The sequence below is a fragment of the Xyrauchen texanus genome, chromosome 12 (assembly GCF_025860055.1).
Source record: "Xyrauchen texanus isolate HMW12.3.18 chromosome 12, RBS_HiC_50CHRs, whole genome shotgun sequence".
NCBI classification, from domain to species: Eukaryota; Metazoa; Chordata; class Actinopteri; order Cypriniformes; family Catostomidae; genus Xyrauchen; species Xyrauchen texanus.
This window is the reverse complement of record NC_068287.1, coordinates 41,597,966-41,616,357: the sequence shown is the minus strand read 5'-3', so window position 1 is coordinate 41,616,357 and position 18,392 is coordinate 41,597,966. Positions and strand designations below refer to the sequence as shown.

Genomic DNA, 18,392 nt, shown 5'->3' with positions numbered 1-18,392 from the left:
GTAAATGTGGCAAAAATTTAATTTGTTTTAATTAGTGGTCCATCTATCTATCTATAATAATAATGTACAACAGTATGTATTATGAGGGATGTGGATGTCTGACCTGGTATACTGGCGATACACAGTACACATGAGTTACAGACATAGAAACTGTCCAGCAGGTCAGAGGGCTGCGTCACATCCATGATCATCACTTTAGTGGAGGAGTGAGTGCTTGTACATATCCAAACCCGACTGGACATCTCCACCTGCACTGTCTGCTCCTTCTCATGATCCTGTCAACACATGTCATATCTCATGCATGAAGAACACTCTCTAACAACACCCCTGTCTTGCTGTATGTAAATGACTTGTATATGTAAATTACCTCTGCTATGATTAACTAATCTCTTCACATGATGTGACAAATGAGTTACAATGTCCCCACTAAAGTATGTTAATATGTTCATGGCTGTAACGTCATAGCCATGACAACTGACCCATTCATGATCAAATTTTGCAGATTCGTTTCATAAATGGTCTGGGTGGACTGGGTAGGGAGATTATATATTGTGAACAACAGAGAATGTCTACACAGTGGGTAGTCAACTAGAATGACCCTTACCGACACAGGTACCGAAGAGTTTATTGAAATATTGTACCTTAGGTTCCTGTTTCAGCTTGTCCAGACTGCTCTGAGATCCTTTCTTCTGCTTGGAGGTGTCTGTATCCACCACAGACTCCTGACCACTAAGCCCAGAGCTTCCCTCACTTGGCCATCCACCCAAGAGATTCACTCCTGCTGCACACAAGAGCTGCACAGAGGAAATCACAGCTAGTTTCATAACAGACCGCCAACAGTTCTTCAAGAAAGGTGACTGTAAAAAATGACATGGTTAATTCATTTGTTATTTAGCCGACATTTTACACAAGTACATGAACGCAGACGCTTCAAGCTACTCAAGCTCAATTTAGTTTATTTTTGCGTTCCAAAATGTGTCAGACCGCGCAATTCAGACCACAACACAAGTACGCCTTGCATTCTCAAAGTTGCCACAAGGGGCGTCAACTGCTGTCATGGCTGTGCAACAATATGAAGAAAACATTGCTTAGAAAACAAGTCAGTATACTTATAGAAGCTTGCCTCCGTAATAACACATCCAATTTAATGGCACAGACTTTTGAAGGTAACTCTATCGCCCCATTGAGTACTGAGGTTTGTTCCCGCCACATTACTGCAAGAATGCATGTTAAGCATGTTCAATTGGACCACACATTGGCAATTGGACAATGACTCTGAGCGTCTTGGTGAAAATTAAGAAAGTTCATAATTTTCCCCCTGCTGGACTCAAGCATCCAGTACAACCTTTCAGATATCAGCCAGCATCTTTAACCAATAGGGAACACAACCTTAATCCTCATACCTATTCATAAAATGAATGTTGATTAAGCGCAGTATTGCTTCAGCAAAATGGCTTAGAAATTTGCACAAAGAAATAGAGAAGACTGCATGGTCCAGTATCACTTCTTTTAGAAGCATTACCTTCATAGAAGCATCTTTCTGTTCCAGTGGCTTGAGGCACACGGGAACTGGTAAGTTCATTTTGTTCTCTGCATAGCCACCATTGGCAACCTGTAAAGAGCAGAAGAATGCAATATTAGATATTTCCAAAAACACTTAGAAAAGGTAAAAATTAAGAAAAGGGTTGGCCGAAACTCTGAAAACTACCAGTTTTGAGGGCAAATATGAGTGCTCCCTTTGTTTACTATAAATTACATTCATTGCTTTTGCATTTAGAGTTTGGTATGTATAGACATCTGCCTTGTATTTGCCCGGGAGGCTCCAGCCATGAGCGGTCACCCTGCCGTCCTCCTTCTGCACGTGAGCCTTCACATGCTGGTACTGAGCACGCTTCTGCTCGCGACGGGACAGAGAACCACTTGAGTCAACCCTGATGGAGAGAGAGCCCAGTAAATAATTCAGCTTAAACCCAGGGAAGTACAGCAAATAAAACTGTGTTTGTAAACTCTTCAATGTGCGATTGGAAGCCAGAAAAAGACTTCTCCATATTAGGTTTCCAATAATATCAATGCACTTACTCTTCTTGGAGGAAGTCGAATGCTTTGGACTTTTCTCTGGGGAACTGGGAGAAGGTGTTGCTCTTCTTCATGATGCTGGGTGGATTGTACTTCACGTTGGACGGCAGAGCCCTCGGTGTGTTGCTCGACGTAGAAGAACTGGAGGAACTAAATAGACGGCTGAAGCTGTGGATGGAACACACAGACAGCTGGTTGTGAACAGGCCGAATAGAAGGGACAAAACAGTTTACATTTCTCATGGATGTGTGAGGGTTTTCTAAAGGAGCTTTAAAGGACAAAAGTTCTTACAACTGCCTGATGCTTGACCTCTTCTTCTCGGCAACTTCTGTGTTTTCCCTTGAAGCTCTGTGGATCAACAACACACATCACTGCAGAAGAGCCATAAGCAACCAGACAGTCACCACGAGGAGTCCTTTTTCATGAGCCAGAAAAACTGGCCTACTTTCCAAAAGAGCAATTAGAATCAGAACAGCTCAATCTGAGCATAAAAATATGGTCTAGTCAGACACTGCGGACAGATGAAACAAATAAACGAAACAACTACATTCACAAGACAATGGTGTTGCTTCTATAATATGTGGATAAATTATCATTTTTGTATTCTTCATTGGTACATCTATGGAGCCCCTTAAAGGACAGGGCGGGAACTGTATTCTGAAAAAGGTTTTTTTTATTTTGCAAATAAATTTACCATGGTTTTACTCAGGGTTCGAATTATGATTTCATCTTTGTGGGGGTCTCTTAAAAAAAAAAAAGTAGCCTATAAGCAGGCGTGGTGTGTGTGATAAATAATTGCTTAACACTGCACTTGATTCTTTTGATTTCAATGTTTATTAATACAGGAGTAGAGAAACGAGTAGACTGTCCTCTGATGATGTTTTTTGTTTTTTGAAATAAACCCGAATTTTGCCAAAGTTGTACCTGATGTTGGTAGCAGTCTTTTTATTTTTGGTGGCATGGTTGCTGGTTCTGAACTTTACACTATTTCTAAAATATTCTAACTGATCCCCCAGCGTGAGTTATTCTAGGTGACCGTTATTTAGAACCTGTCACTTTAATGTTTCCATGGTGACGCATCATTGCTTGTCACGTTACACAGCGCAACCACAACACAGCGCTGAATGAATGATGATCTGCTTTTATGTCATTTCTCCTTTTTTATACAAAATATTCACAAATGTATTAGCTATAACATGAAACACTGATATTCCGATTGTCAAATATGTGCAAGTGGATGTGTTTTGTTGTTTAAACGCCTTTATAACGATCGCGTTAAGTTAGTTGAGCTGTATGTGCGATGGCAGCGCCATGTTATTTTACAACACGTCAATTCCTCAACTTCTCACGAAATACATGAAAGTAAGTGGCCGGTGAACTGGGAGAAGAATAGAGTAAAATGTAAAGCTACTTACACAATGTGTATCTGATATGAAAACGTGTCTTATTGTAACGTAACGTTAATGGAAAGGATTATTACTGCCGCTTCCCTAGACATCAGTGTGTATTTTACAAACTCAAAATAATTTTTTGCTAGTACTTATGTGTATTTAAATGTCTGAAACCTAAAATAAACATTATGTGGTTGAAAACACAGAACAGTTCATCTGTCTATGGTTGTGATACATGACAGCAGCACTGAGCGCGTCTGTCTCTGGCTCAGCGCCAGCCAAAGCGCGACAGCACGTTTGAATTTAGCAGTTGATCACGTGATGCACTGACCGTTCTAATCACACCGGTGTTGATCGATCATACGTGCAAAAGGGTTAACATAAACATTGAAGGAATATATTGAAGGAAAAAATGCTTTATTTGTAATTTAAAATAATGGTGCTGATGATTTTTAGAGACCCCCACAGGTGTATGATTTTACTGCTTTCATGGGAGCTCATCCTCTCTCTATGGGAGCTCATCCTCTCTCTATGGGAGCTCAGCTCCCACTGGCTCCCACGTAATTCGAACCATGGTTTTACTATAGTACACATATTTAACCATGATATTCATAGTGAAACAATAGTAAGAATGAAGGAAAACGTATTATTACATATAATACGTATATATTTATTTATATATTTACATATATATTTTTTGGTTATTATGGTTTCACTTTACAAATACCATAATTTAACTATGGTTTTACTATAGTAACATTGTAGACTGTAGTAACCATCAAGCTTTTTGTGAAGGAATGCAAACTATTGCGATGGAATGCAAACTATTGCGAGGAACCACAAACTATTGCAAGGTCACACAAAACGTATTGCAAGGGAATGCATATTATTGCGAGGGAACTCAAACTATTGCAGGGGAGCGCAAACTATTGCAAAGGGAAAGACACAAATTATTGCAAGGGCATGCAAACTATTGCAAGGGCATGCAAACTATTGCGAGGGAACGCAAACTATTGCAAAGGGAAAGACGCAAACTATTGCGAGGGCATGCAAACTATTGAGGCATAAACTATTGAGAGAGCATAAACTATTGAGGCATAAACTATTGCGAGGGCATGCAAACTATTGCGAGGGCAAACTATTGAGAGGCATAAACTATTGAGAGGGCATAAACTATTGCAAAGGAAAGCATAAACTATTGCGAGGCATGCAAACTATTAGAGGCATAAACTATTGAGAGAGCACAAACTATTGAGAGAGCATAAACTATTGTGAGGACCCTCAAAACTTATTGCAAGGGAACACAAACTATTGCGAGGGAACGCAAACTATTGCGAGGGAACGCAAACTATTGCGAGGACCCTCAAAGCTTATTGCGAGGGAATGCAAAACTTGTTGCGAGGGAATGCAAAATATTGCAAGGGAACACATTACTTAGTGCGAGAGAAAGCAAACTATTACGAGAACACAAATTATTACAAGGGAATACAAACTATTGTGAGGGCACACAAAACTTATTGCAAAGGAACGTAAACTATTTTGAGGGAACGCAAACTATTGCAAGGGCACCCAAAGCTTACTGCGAAGGAAGACAAAACTTATTGCGAAGGAAGGTAAACTATTATGAGGGAACACAAACTATTGCGAGAGAACGCAAAACTTATTTTAGAGAATGCAAAACTTATTTGAGAGAATGCAAAACTTATTTGAGAGAATGCAAAACTTATTTGAGAGAATGCAAAACTTATTGCGAGAGAACACAAAATATTGCAAGGGCACACAAAATGTATTCGGTGGAATGTTTACCTGATCATCTCGGTCCACCTGACGGCCTCCTGCAGCTCCATCAGTCTCTCTTTGTACTGGTTTCTCTCCATCAAAACGCGAGCCATCTCCACCCGTGTGAACCTTCTCCTCTGTGCTGTGGGCACATCACTCTGTGGAAAAAATGGCAAAAAGGACACAAGCTTACACACACCTAAGGCTTTAACACATTTTTTTTATTGAATTTCTTATAAAATTTTAAAGGAGTAGTTCATCCCAAAATTTTATCATTTGTGATGTACCAATTTCTGAGATGGCTTCAGATATATTTTAATTATCACGCTTTAGTCATATAGACGACTTTTTTTGTCATTTTAGGAGCTTGAAATTTCCTTGTCTCAATCCAATTTCATTGTATAGAAAAGAGAAGCATAAACATTATTCAAAACATCTCTTTTTGTGTTCACAGCATGGAAGAAAGACAATGGGTTACAAAATGTTCCAGCTCCAAAAAGCACATAAAAGTAGCATAAATGTAATCCATACGACTCAAGTGGTTTAATCCATGTGTTCTGAAGAGATATGATCAGTTTTGGGTGAGAACAGACCAAAATGTACAGTTGAAGTCAGAAGTTTTCATACACTTAGGTTGAAGTCGTTTTGGACATCTACTTTGTGCATGACACGAGTAATTCTTCCAACAATTGTTTACAGACAGATTGTTTCTCTTTAATTGGCTATATCACAATTCCAGTGGGTCAGAAGTTTACATTAAGTTAACTGTGCCTTTAAGCAGCTTGGAAAATTCCAGAAAATTATGTCAAGCCTTCAGACAATTAGCTTCTGATAGGAGGTGTACTGAATTAGAGGTGTACTTGTGAATGTATTTTAAGGCCTTCCTTCAAACTCAGTGCATCTTTGCTTGACATCATGGGAAAATCAAAAGAAATGACTTCAGAAAAAAATATTGTGGACCTCCAAAAGTCTGGTTCATCCTTGAGAGCAATTTCCAAATGCCTGAAGGTACCACATTCATCTGTACAAACAATAGTGCACAAGTATAAACACCATGGGACTACGCAGCCATCATACTGCTCAGGAAGGAGACACATTCTGTGTCATAGAGATGAATGTAGTTTGGTGCGAAAAGTGTAAATCAATCCCAGACAGAACAGCAAAGGACCTTGTGAAGATGCTGGAGGAAACAGGTAGGCAAGTATCTATATCCACAGTAAAACGAGATATATCAACATAACCTGAAAGGCTGCTCAGCAAGAAAGAATCCACTGCTCCAAAACCATCATAAAAAGCCAGACTGCAGATTACAAGTGCACATGGGACAAAGATCTTACTTTTTGGAGAAATGTCCTCTGGTCTGATTAAACAAAAACTGTTGTCCATAATGACCAATGATATGTTTGGAGCAAAACGGGTGAGGCTTGCAAGTTGAAGAACATCATGTAATGTAAAGTAATGATCCTAACTGACCTAAGACAGAAAATGTTTTCAAAAATTAAATGTCAAGAATTGTGAAAATGTATGAGTTTAAATGTATGTAAAATTCTGGCTTCAACTGTAACTCCTTTTTCACTATACATTTTGAAATCAGCAGTCTCCATGGCGCGATCGTGATTTGAAGCATGATGATGATGTGACCTGTACATGCTTCAGAAGACAGATTAAACCACTCAAGTTGTATGGCTGGAGTTTGAGACAACATGAGGGTGAGTGAATTATGAGAGAATAATCATTTTAAGGAGAACTGTTCCTTTAAATATCTCCCACTGTATGAGGTGTAATTCTTCTATAGGGCATTACTGTGGTTTTTACATATGAATACTCACCTCATCTTCGTCTTTATTATTATTCTGTTTAGGCATCTCTGATTCTGCTTTCAGTCTGCGTTAGAGAACATTCTGATGAGTCACTCAATTTCTGAACAATTATACTCTGTCCACACACATTATTGCAATTAGGCATCTACATCTAATAAAAAAACATACATAAACATACAAAAACATAAACTGCTGTAGACTTGAAATAAGCTGATGGTAAGATAGATTTATTCTATACCTCTTTGGCATCTTGTGTCATTTGGAGAGAGTTTGGACAAAATGATGACTCACTTTTTGAGTTCGTCCTCCAGCTCTTTGTTCTTCTCCTCCAGTTTGGCTTTTGTCTGCAGAACGGCATCCAGTTCTCCCTCAAGAACCTCCTTCTCACACGAGAGCTCATCCACACGAGCGATCAGATCGTTCTTCACCACGTTCAGGGCATTTCTTCATACAAAAACACCAAAAACCATGCAAAGTTGCACTGTCAACTACAATGCTAAAATATATTTTAAAAAGCATATTTATTTATTTCTAATTTGTTGACACTTTTTTATTATACAGAGAAAGTGACAGGAAATGATTCGGGATTAACGAGATCCGTCGAGTCCAGACTCCAAACTGCACTGCCCATATGAGCACCACAGCTTAATGTGTCCACAACATGGCATCAACAAAAGCACAATTTAAGTTCTATAAAAAACAAGCTTACTTTGTCTCTAACAATTGCACGTTTTCCTGAATGAGGTTCTCCACCTCTCGACTCATGCCTGAAAAAAGCAACATTTAAAAAAATATTTGAATTACTGTGAAACGAAAGCAAAATGATGATGAATCATTGCAATGAATCAATGATAAACATCCCATCACAATGCGCAAACATTTCAAAATGTTTGAGATGAGATGATTTGTATGTACCCTGTATCTTTAGGTAAGACAGGTAAAGGTGACACAGCTGGACAGGTATGAATGAATGGTCTTACCGGACAGACTCGGGTGTTTAAGTGCATGCACTGCATGTGTTCGACAGACAGACAGACAGACAGACAGACAAACAGACACATGGAGAGCGAAACAGGAATGGACAGCTGTGAGGTGAAAGTTAACAGGTCACAGTAAAACCAAGAGATGCTGGAAAGAGTGTAGAAACCCCAGAGAGATCAGCGAGAATAAGCATATTCAAATAAGCGCTGCTATATCTAAAGAGAACACAAAACAATTAATAGTTCACCCAAAATAAAAATTCTATCATCATTTACTCACCCTGATGTTGTTTAACTTTCTTCTGTGGAACACAAAAGCAGATGTTAGATAGAATGTTACTTCGCTTCAGTCACCATTCACATTCATTGCATCTTTAGTCCATGCAGTGAAAGTGAATGGTGACTGAGGCTAACATCTCCTTTTGTGTTCCACGGAATAAAGAAAGTCATACAAGTTTGCAACAACATGGCAGTAAGTAAATAATGACGGAATTTTCATTTTAGGGAGAACTATCCCTTTAAATCCAACCCCACAATTTTCATGTTTCAGTTAAAGGGGGAAAAGTGAAAAATGAATATGTTCATGTAGATATAAGAATGAGCTTACACAGATTTTATGACACGGAGACATTAAAGGATTAACTCACCCAAAAATTTAAATTCAATCATTGTTTACTCACCCATGTGTTGTTATAACCCCAAATGACTTTCTTTCTTTTTCTTAACACAAAGGGAGAAATTGTGATGTCATACTGTGGCAGTTTATGGTGACCACCTCTACAATCATCAAAAGGACACAAAAGTATATCTCAGAAGTCTGATAAATTATTCCATGAGACTCATGATTGTTATGAAAGCATACGATAAGGTTTGGTGAGAAACAAATTGAAATCGAATTTATTATTTAGTGAAAATGTTCACTGACCGTTGATCTCCTCTGTGCATTTAGAAGTTCATGCAGCCCCCTTGCAACATTGGGGTGTTCAAGCGAAAACTCATTTGTTTATCTAAAAACAGGCGACCCACTTTATATTAGGTGGCCTTAACTACAATGTACTTAATAAGTACATTGTATCAAATGGTTATGTACATGTTGTTGCATTGTAGTTACATTTAAAGTATTTGCATTTAATTACATTTGTAGTTACACTGTTAACTTTACCCCTAACCCCACCCCAATCCTTAACCCAAAACCTAACTCTAACCCCTAATCCTAACCCTAACCCTACCCTTACTCCTAAACCTACCCATACCTCAACCTCAGTAACAGCAAATGTGGGAATTTTGTAGAACAACATGTAGTTTCACAGTAAATGCATAGACTTGCATGTATTTAATGTTAGTACATTGTAGTTTAGGCCACCTAATATAATGTGTGACCAAAACAGGTCTGCTATAGCAACAACAGAACACAACATAGATGTACACAAACCTGAGAACAGAACTCACTAAACATGTCTGAAGAATTTGTAGTCGAAGAATTGATGCATTTCTATGCCCAGCCTTATTTTTTTGAACGGAGTACTCAGAAATCAAACAGAAACATAGAGAAGGCAACAGGCAGCCTCAGTCACACCATGTCCTAACCTGGCGGCAAACGACACTCGATAAAAGGTATGTGTTCTATGTTAAACAGAGTTTTTGTCCTAACCAGCAGTGATGAGCAACAGTATATTCTATCGATCGATTGTTTTCTATTTTCGGCATCACGTGGGTAACTCCATCCACTGTGAACTGGCACCAGTCCAAAAACTCTCAAAGAAATAATGCTGGGCATAGAAATGCATCAGTTGTTTGACTACAAACTCTTTTATTAAGATCTGTTCTCTGTTTTGTGTGCAGCTGTGTTGTGGTCTGTTGTCACTATCACTGTGGAGGACCTGTTTTTACATAAACAAAATGAGACCAATGCCTAAATGTTGCGAGGGGGCTGCGTGAACTGTTGCTCTCCTGCCTTATCATAAATGCGTATCATAAAAGTGTCAGGGAAAATTTTCATGAAATAATACATTAGATTTCCTTTTGATTCTCACCAAATCTTATCCTATAATTTCATAACAATCATGAGTCTCAAGGAATAATTGATTAGACTTCTGAATTATACTTTGTGTCCTTATGAAGCTTGAAGTGCCATTGTATGACATCACTGAGCACAAAAGTTTTCACAATTTCTCCCATTGAGTTAAGAAAATAAAGAAAGTCATATGGGGTTATAACAACACAGGGGTGAGTAAACAATGACTGAATTTGAATTTTTGGGTGAACTATCTCTTTAAGGAGGAATGCACAATACACTGTATTTTGGCCAATATCCATATAGCAGACAATTATTTATTTTAAATTTATATTAAATCAATAACATGATTTTTTCATTTAAAATGTTATTTCATATGACTTCTAATAATAAAACAGCTTTCATGCTTTTCAATCTATAGTTTCACATGCATTAGGTTTTAAAATGCCAATATATGGTAGAAATGATAAATAATTGTTCAGTGTTTTCGAAACTTGGCAAAGAAAAAGACTTTTGATTGAATGTTGAATTGGCAATAAATAAATAAATAGGCCCTGTGATTCTGTTTTGTAAATCTGCCTATTTAGACTTATTTAGTCTAATAATAATGCAATGCTAATATTGTCTGACACCAAAATGGTAACAGTATATTTTGCACCTCTAACATTAAGACAGGAAGAGAACATGAAGGAAGGCCGTCATACACACCGGAGTACTCCACTGGTTAGAGGAAGAACAGCAGAGCGGGGGCAGGGAGAGAGAAATCTGGGTCAGTTTTACATGCAAAACAGAGAATAATGGGACTGTGCCAACATACAGAGAACATCTTATTAAGGGAGAAAAATCACACATTATACACATTTTATGTTCTGTTTCTTTATATATCATCTGTTAGGTCAAATTTATCTTCATCAGGATATACTGATATAATGAAGGAAGAAATCAAAGTCATTAAACCAATCTTAAAATATAGTAAAAGTGAAATAAGTGAAAGCTATCCTTTTCCCGAAGGTTACAAACTTCTTCATATTTATATATGAAATCACCTAAATGCCAAATGTATTAATGACATTAGGGCTGCAAATAATAATTATTTAGAAAATCGATTAATCTAACGATTATTCGAACGATTATTCGACTATTCGGGCGATTATTCGACTAATCGTCGATTATTGAAACGATTAATCATTCACTCTTACCCGATTATTCAGCTTGTGCCAGACTTTAAAGGTTGTATTAAACGTGCTTACTAACAATAAAGAGGACTAAATAATCTTTTAAAAATACCTCTAAATGACATTCACTGAATTAACATGGATTTTTGGTTTAATTCAGTAAGAAATTCACTGCTTAAAAATCCTATTGAGAACAAGAGTTTTTGTCTTGTTTTCCATTTAAAAATGTCTAAAAATCCTTAAAACAAGATACATTTACTTTAGAAGTAACATGTTAGATATTTAGACTTGCTTTAAGAGAATGTATCTTAAATATAAGTGTATTTTGAATATAAGTGTATCTTCTCACTTGTTCATACTTCTGATGAACAAGTGACTATATACCAGATACGGCTCTGCTTTATTTCACGATGACGCTGCTTCTGTATTTACGTATTTTGTATTTTTGCATACTTTGCAATCTGTAGGCTGTTTGGAAAGTTTGGTGTATTTGTGCTGTAAGCGATGTTTTTTCTCAATCAGCCTCAGTGCTGCTCTTGCAAGTCATCGTTCGAGTTTCGAATGATCTCATGTTAGGTTAAATGAGATCAAACGACACATTTTTGTCGACAATGTTTTTATTGTCGACACTGACGATAACATCGACTTCAGCCCTTATTGACATTCACTATATTTTTGGTCACGTTGACCTTGTTTGACTAAAATATGTGCTTTTAATACATGCAGTAAATTCTGTAAAACTGTTTGTACAACTATACAAAATTCAAACAAACTCTGCTACAAAAAGACATATAGACAGTTTAATTCAAATATCAAGTGTCCTCATATTTTTCAGTCAACTAATTAGGTTTTACAGTATAACAGATTAATTAAAAAATTACACTAGATTTAAAAATATATACATATATTTCAGTTTCCCTTAAGAATATTTCATACTGTGAGGGTTCCTTCTAAGACGATGTGATATGTGAATAATAGAGGTCAACCAACCATCGATCGTTTTAACGATTAATCGTTGCTTTTTTGAAACGATCCATTTTAATCTTAGTTTTTCTTTTTATTTAATTTGTGTAACACACATACCCAACAGATCTGCTCCCTCGTCTACATCTCCAATCAATCCCGAGCCCGCTGACGACACCTCTTCAAACAGAGATTCTGTGTTCCGGTCAAACGCCATGTTCTCAATACCTCGGGACGGGGTGCTTCAATACATCATAAACAACATGACATATTACTCAGAATTTTAGTCTTGTCTTTATTGTTTGATCTGACAGAGTAACACTGATCATTGATTATTCTGTCAAATCATGTGTGTCATATGATGAAAGGAGTGTTTCTGAAAGTAGTTCAATTGGGACAGCCCATGCAAACTCATACGGTGTAGTCTCTATGAGTCTGTTTCGAAACCTAGTGAGCTGCCTACCTAGACAGCATTTATATGCATCATACAAGTGTTTTGTCAGGTAATTAAAAAAAATGTGCTTTATGTGGTGATATCTAAATTAACTGGTTTTATTCAAGTTAAAAGATATTATTTAATATGACCAAATCAAGTTGACAATTGCTCATTGGGACCTTCGATGCTGCCTACATTTTTCTGTACCCTTCCCCAGATCTGTGCCTCGATACAATCCTGTCTCGGACGTCTACAGACAATTCCTTGGACTTCATGGCTTGGTTTGTGCTCTGACATGCACTGTTAACTGTGGGACCTTATATAGACAGGTGTGTGCCTTTCCAAATCATGTCCAATCAACTGAATTTACCACAGGTGGACTCCAATCAAGTTGTAGAAACATTTCAAGGATGATCAGTGGAAACAGGATGCACCTGAGCTCAGTTTTGAGTGTCATGGCAAAGGCTGTGACTATTTATGTACATGTGATTTTTTTCGTTTTTTATTTTTTGTAAATTTGCAAAGATTTCAAACAAACTTCTTTCATGTTGTCATTATGGGGTACTGTTTGTTGAATTTTGAGGAAAATAATGAATATAATCCATTTTGGAATAAGGCTGTAACATATCAAAATGTGGAAAAAGTGAAGCGCTGTGAATACTTTCCGGATGCACTCTAAATTAACGTTGAAAATTGTATTTATCATCACTGAATAAACCTGAATACATTCGGTTACACCAACAAGACTACTCTTGGGACCCCGTATCCACATATGTGGACATTATATTTAAGCTTCATTAAACGCAATGCATAATTTAATTTAAACTGACTTAATACTGTTCACAACACTCTAGACTGTCATTTAAGGGTTAAACGTCTGGTGCACCAAGTCACGAGACACAATAACATAACGTCAATTTCCGTGAAGCACATCTATGGGCGCAGAGCCAACAAAAGTGCCTCTTGTAAGAAACCGCTTTTAAGTTTTTTCATTGAAGCCTTTTTGAGTGTAAAGTGTAGCACCTCTAGTTTCGTTTGAAATGCCACTTTAAAAAATGCATGAATTGTGTATGCGCAAACGTTCTGATAAACATGATGTCCACATATGTGGATTTTGGGACAATATTTCCTCAAAAGTTGATAAAAGATATTTTAAATAGCTTTCAACATTAATACATCTGTGGGTCGTTTTGCTTCTCTCTATGAAAATTAAAATCTGTCTATAACGTGGTATTATTTAAAATTCACAACTTAGTCCCACTGTCCACATATGTGGACATCAATTTTGACACCGAATTGTTTTTCTTTGGCACGTTTATTAGATGCTAATAGTTACGAATCAAAAATGGAAATGGACAGTGCACACAACAGTCACACTCGGGTCTCAGGAGGTTAAAGGTAACTATTGCAGATTATTACTTTTTAATTTTTTTTAATGTTGGTGCATTTTAAAGTTCAAATGGAATGTTTAAACACCCCTTTGTGCCTAAAAATACTGTCTAGCTAGGCAGCTCACTTGATTTTCATTTCATTCAATTGCCCTGATTGGTTACCTTGCTCCTTTGCATCCACTGAGATCCATGTCCAGCTCTGGTGTGGACTCAATAATCGCCTGAACGTCTGACTTCTCGTCATTATCAGCCAGACCTTAATAAATCACAATCGACAATTATTTATCCATCTGTTTGCTGCCATATTATGTACACATAACATCTGAAAATGCTCTGGTGACAAATCACATTTAAGATGCACAGTACAAAAGGTCATACTTTTGCCTTAAGTCATTTAACAGATGCTTTTGTCCAAAGCAACTTTATAATGGGGAATAAAATAAGCAATTTGTCAAACAAAAAAGTCAAAAGTTTCTGCAGAATTGCACAAAAACACATACACTAAAATACATTTAATCATTTTATTATTATTTTTAAATAAGAAGTGTGGCCCCACTTTTATATTAGGTGTCTTTAACTACTTTGTACTTAAGCATTTGATCCGATGTACTTATTATGTACATATGTGTTTGTGACAGGGCGGAGGGCGAGGCCAGGTCGTGATGCTACTCACCCGGCCCCTAATCAGGCTAATCAAGCCTCAGAGAGGGATAAAGGCCGACTGGAGACCGCAGTGGGACAGAGAGAGAGATTTACCTGCAGCTGTCCGACACGTTTGAGTGTTTGTCTTTTGTTTACGTTTTTTATTAAAATATTATTTATATTCTCAAGCTGGTTCTCGCCTCCTCCTTTCCATTAACCCCTTTACACTGGTGGCGAAATCCGGGAAGGAGGGATGCGACGTAGTAGGGTCCTCGCTACTACCATCCACACCAATGGAGCAGCCGCGGCCATCCGCCTGGTAGCGTAGGAACGGCCGCTGACCGCGAGAGGAGGAGGGCTCACAATCAACGGCCTGGAGCGATTACCGCTGCCAGGGGCGGGGGAGACCCCTACCGTCCACCAAAAACTTGGCGGGGCGTTCCGTCCACCAGGGCTCCCCGGCCTGAGAGAATGAAGGAGGAATGTGACAGGGCAGAGGGCGGGGCCGTGTCGTGATGCTACTTACCTGGCCTCTAATCAGGCTAATCAAGCCTCAGAGAGGGATAAAGGCCGACTAGAGACTGCAGTGGGACAGAGAGAGATTTACAGGCTGCTGTCCGACATGTTTGTGTGTTTGTCTTTTGTTTACGTTTTTTATTCAAATAGAAGGTTCTCGCCTCCTCCTTTCCATCAATCCCTTTACAGTGTTGTTGCATTTAATGTACCTGCATTTAATTACATCTGTAGTTACAAGATTACATTTACCCCTAAACCTAACCCTACCCCAAACCTTACCCTAAACCCTAACCCTAAACCTACCCGTACCTCAACCTCAGTAGCAGCAAATGTGAATCTTGTGAGAATTGTTCCAAGCAACTTGTAGTTACACAATAATTAGGTTGTATTTCATGTATTAAAATGGCAGTAACTAGTAGTTAAATACACTTTATATGAAGTGAGACTGGAAGTGCCTTTATGGTTGTGGTGTGGTGCTCAAGGAATAGATGGTTTTAGCTATTTCTTGAATAGGAAATTAGGGACTAACCCGCAGATATGCTCCTGGTACCGGGAACAGCCTGAACCTCTGTGTTCTTCCAGAATCCATCTCCATCCTCTCTGTGGGAGTCCAGGGCCAGATCTGAGGCCGTGGTGGACATTGGCGTGATAGACTTTGAGCCCCCTTGGCTGAGGTCAGACAGCTCATCCTGAAATCATCCAATGCGCAGTTGTCAGAGATCACATCTCAAATCACATATTCAGTTCAGGGACAGGAGAGAGAAAGCATACATCAAAACATAAAGGATTATTTTACTAACTTCGGCCCAGCACATTTGACAAACCAAACCAATGAGCACTAGACAAGCTGTACACAAAGACACCCGATACACAAACACACGTACACTCAGAACAGAAACAATGAAATCTATAATCTTCATAATTGCCGAAATTTGAGTAGACGTCAAGCTTATATGAAACAGGTCAGGGTTGTGAATTTAGTGGCAAATAATAACCAGACAGAATCCTGTGCCTGTTCAGGCTAAAACTAAAAAGAAAAAGAAAAAAGAGAGAGAGACTGAGAAACAAAACAGCAACATAAAAGAGGATTTGACAGCTCACTGATGCAACTGGAAGAAAAACGTTTACATGGCACACAAATAACCAGAGGGTCGAACATCACAAAACAAACAGATGAACACATAGATACACATAGTTTTTATTTATGCAAGAAACCCCAAACAACAAAGCAAATTTCATTTAAAATGAATGGCAAAAATGTTAAAAACATCACTGTGAATGCAGGAAACACAAAACTGCAATGAATGCAGTGATTTAGAGAAAACAAATGTGTTAAAACCAAATGTTGAGTAACATGTAACAAGTAATGTGTTACATATTCATTACTTTTTGAAAGTAACAAGTAACATATTCAATCGACAATTTTAAAGGGATAGTTCTCCCAAAAATGAAAAGTCTCTCATCATTTACTTCAGAAGAATATCTCAGCTCTGTAGGTCCTCACAATGCAAGAGAATGATGGCCAGAACTTTGAAACTCCAAAAAGCACATAAATGCAGCATAAAAGTAATCCATAAGACTCCAGTGGTTTAATCCATGTCTTCAGAAGTGATATGATAGGTGTGGGTGAGAAACAGATCAACATTGAAGTGTTTTACTACTTTAAATTTGCACTTTTACTTCCACATTCTGCTTCTTTTGTTTTTGCCAATGCGAGAATTTATAGTAAAAAAAAAAAAATACAAAAATATTGATCCGTTTCTCACTCACTCCTATCATATCACTTCTGAAGACATGGATTCAACCACTGGAGTCTTATGGATTAATTTTATGCTGCCTTTCTGTGCATTTCTGAGCTTCAAATTTCTGGCCAGCATTCACTTGCATTGTGAGGACCCACAGAGCGGAAATATTCTTCTTAAAATCTTTGTGTTCTGCAGAAAGTCATTCACAGAAGGGATGGCATGAGGGAGTAAATTATTAGAGGATTTTCATTTTTGGGTGAACTATCCCTTGCAAAAGCAAAAAAGTTATTTACACATTACTTTCTTTGAAAAAACACTGCAACATAGTAACTTTTATTAGAAGTAATGCAATAATGTAACACATAACTGAAACATAACGTTCCCCAACACTGGGTAACAATAAACAACTATGTTATTAGTATTCTAAATGAGTTAAAACTTAAGATAAGTGACGCTATCAGCTACAATTTTGATCAAACCTAAACCTAAATCAAAATAAACTATAAAAGAGCAATGAAGAAAATCAAAGACAGTGTGGAACTGAAATGGCATGCGGTGAAAACTATATTAACTAGCTGTATGCAACTACAGATATATCCAGCAAAATCTTAATATTGCATGACTAGATTTTGTGTTTGTATATAATTGATTAAATGATAACATTCTATTATTACATATTATTATTCTAGTTATTATAAATCTGTTACTTCTATGTTTGTAGTTGCATTCAGCTACTTCAGACTCTGAACAATGCTTAGTGAATTTTTGAATATTAGAGCACAACAGTGATTTGGACTACACACTGTCTGCCGACACAGAGCCCGGCTACCTTGCAGTCGTTTGCCAGCGAATCCCAAGCTTCCAGAACATCCTTACCCTCCCTTTCCTTTGGAGTGTCCTCCGCCTCCAACTGCTTGGACAAGAAAATTGGGATGCGGCATATTTTATTTGTTGGCACAACATAAAACACAACAGCGCTCACATGTGTTTGTGTGTTTGTGTGTTTGTGCTGTGAGCTGGGATCCAGCATTGCTGGGCTCAGAAATACAGTTTATGCAACATACATAGATCCACACGGCGTTCTTAAGGAACTGTTCATCCGAAAATGAAGATTCTGTTGTCGTTTACTCACCCTTTAGGATGTTCCAAACCAGTATGGCTTTCTTTCTTTCGTGGAACACAAAAGGAGTTGTTAGGCAGAATGGCAGCCACAGTCACCATTCACATTCATTGAATGGTAACATTCAATCCCTTACATTCTGCCTATCATCTCATTTGTGTTCCACAGAAGTCATTTGAGAGTGTAATGACATAGGGGTGAGTACGTGGCGGAATGTAAATTTTTGGGTGAACTATCCCTTTACATTGTGATTAAATGACTACTTAAAGAGCATCTACTGAATGGAGGTGAATGTGGATATTGGAACCACAAACCAATTCACATAAAGAGAAATGACTGTGATG

General features: G+C 37.8%; 1 protein-coding gene across 3 annotated transcripts in view; it reads right to left on the bottom strand.

The window, feature by feature from the left end:
* LOC127652770 (C-Jun-amino-terminal kinase-interacting protein 4-like) overlaps positions 1 to 18,392 on the bottom strand; it is a 47,362-nt gene that overhangs the window by 14,426 nt on the left and 14,544 nt on the right. For all 3 annotated transcript variants that reach the window (XM_052139140.1, XM_052139142.1, XM_052139143.1), the window contains exons 6-20: positions 17,758 to 17,838; positions 15,713 to 15,872; positions 14,188 to 14,281; positions 12,319 to 12,440; positions 10,769 to 10,780; positions 7,776 to 7,833; positions 7,358 to 7,510; positions 7,076 to 7,130; positions 5,274 to 5,404; positions 2,368 to 2,424; positions 2,080 to 2,244; positions 1,802 to 1,931; positions 1,523 to 1,612; positions 642 to 794; positions 104 to 275 (exon numbers count right to left, since the gene is read on the bottom strand). In XM_052139140.1, the coding sequence (XP_051995100.1) occupies positions 104 to 275; positions 642 to 794; positions 1,523 to 1,612; positions 1,802 to 1,931; positions 2,080 to 2,244; positions 2,368 to 2,424; positions 5,274 to 5,404; positions 7,076 to 7,130; positions 7,358 to 7,510; positions 7,776 to 7,833; positions 10,769 to 10,780; positions 12,319 to 12,440; positions 14,188 to 14,281; positions 15,713 to 15,872; positions 17,758 to 17,838 (1,633 nt within the window). The remainder of the gene's footprint in view (positions 1 to 103; positions 276 to 641; positions 795 to 1,522; positions 1,613 to 1,801; positions 1,932 to 2,079; positions 2,245 to 2,367; positions 2,425 to 5,273; positions 5,405 to 7,075; positions 7,131 to 7,357; positions 7,511 to 7,775; positions 7,834 to 10,768; positions 10,781 to 12,318; positions 12,441 to 14,187; positions 14,282 to 15,712; positions 15,873 to 17,757; positions 17,839 to 18,392) is intronic.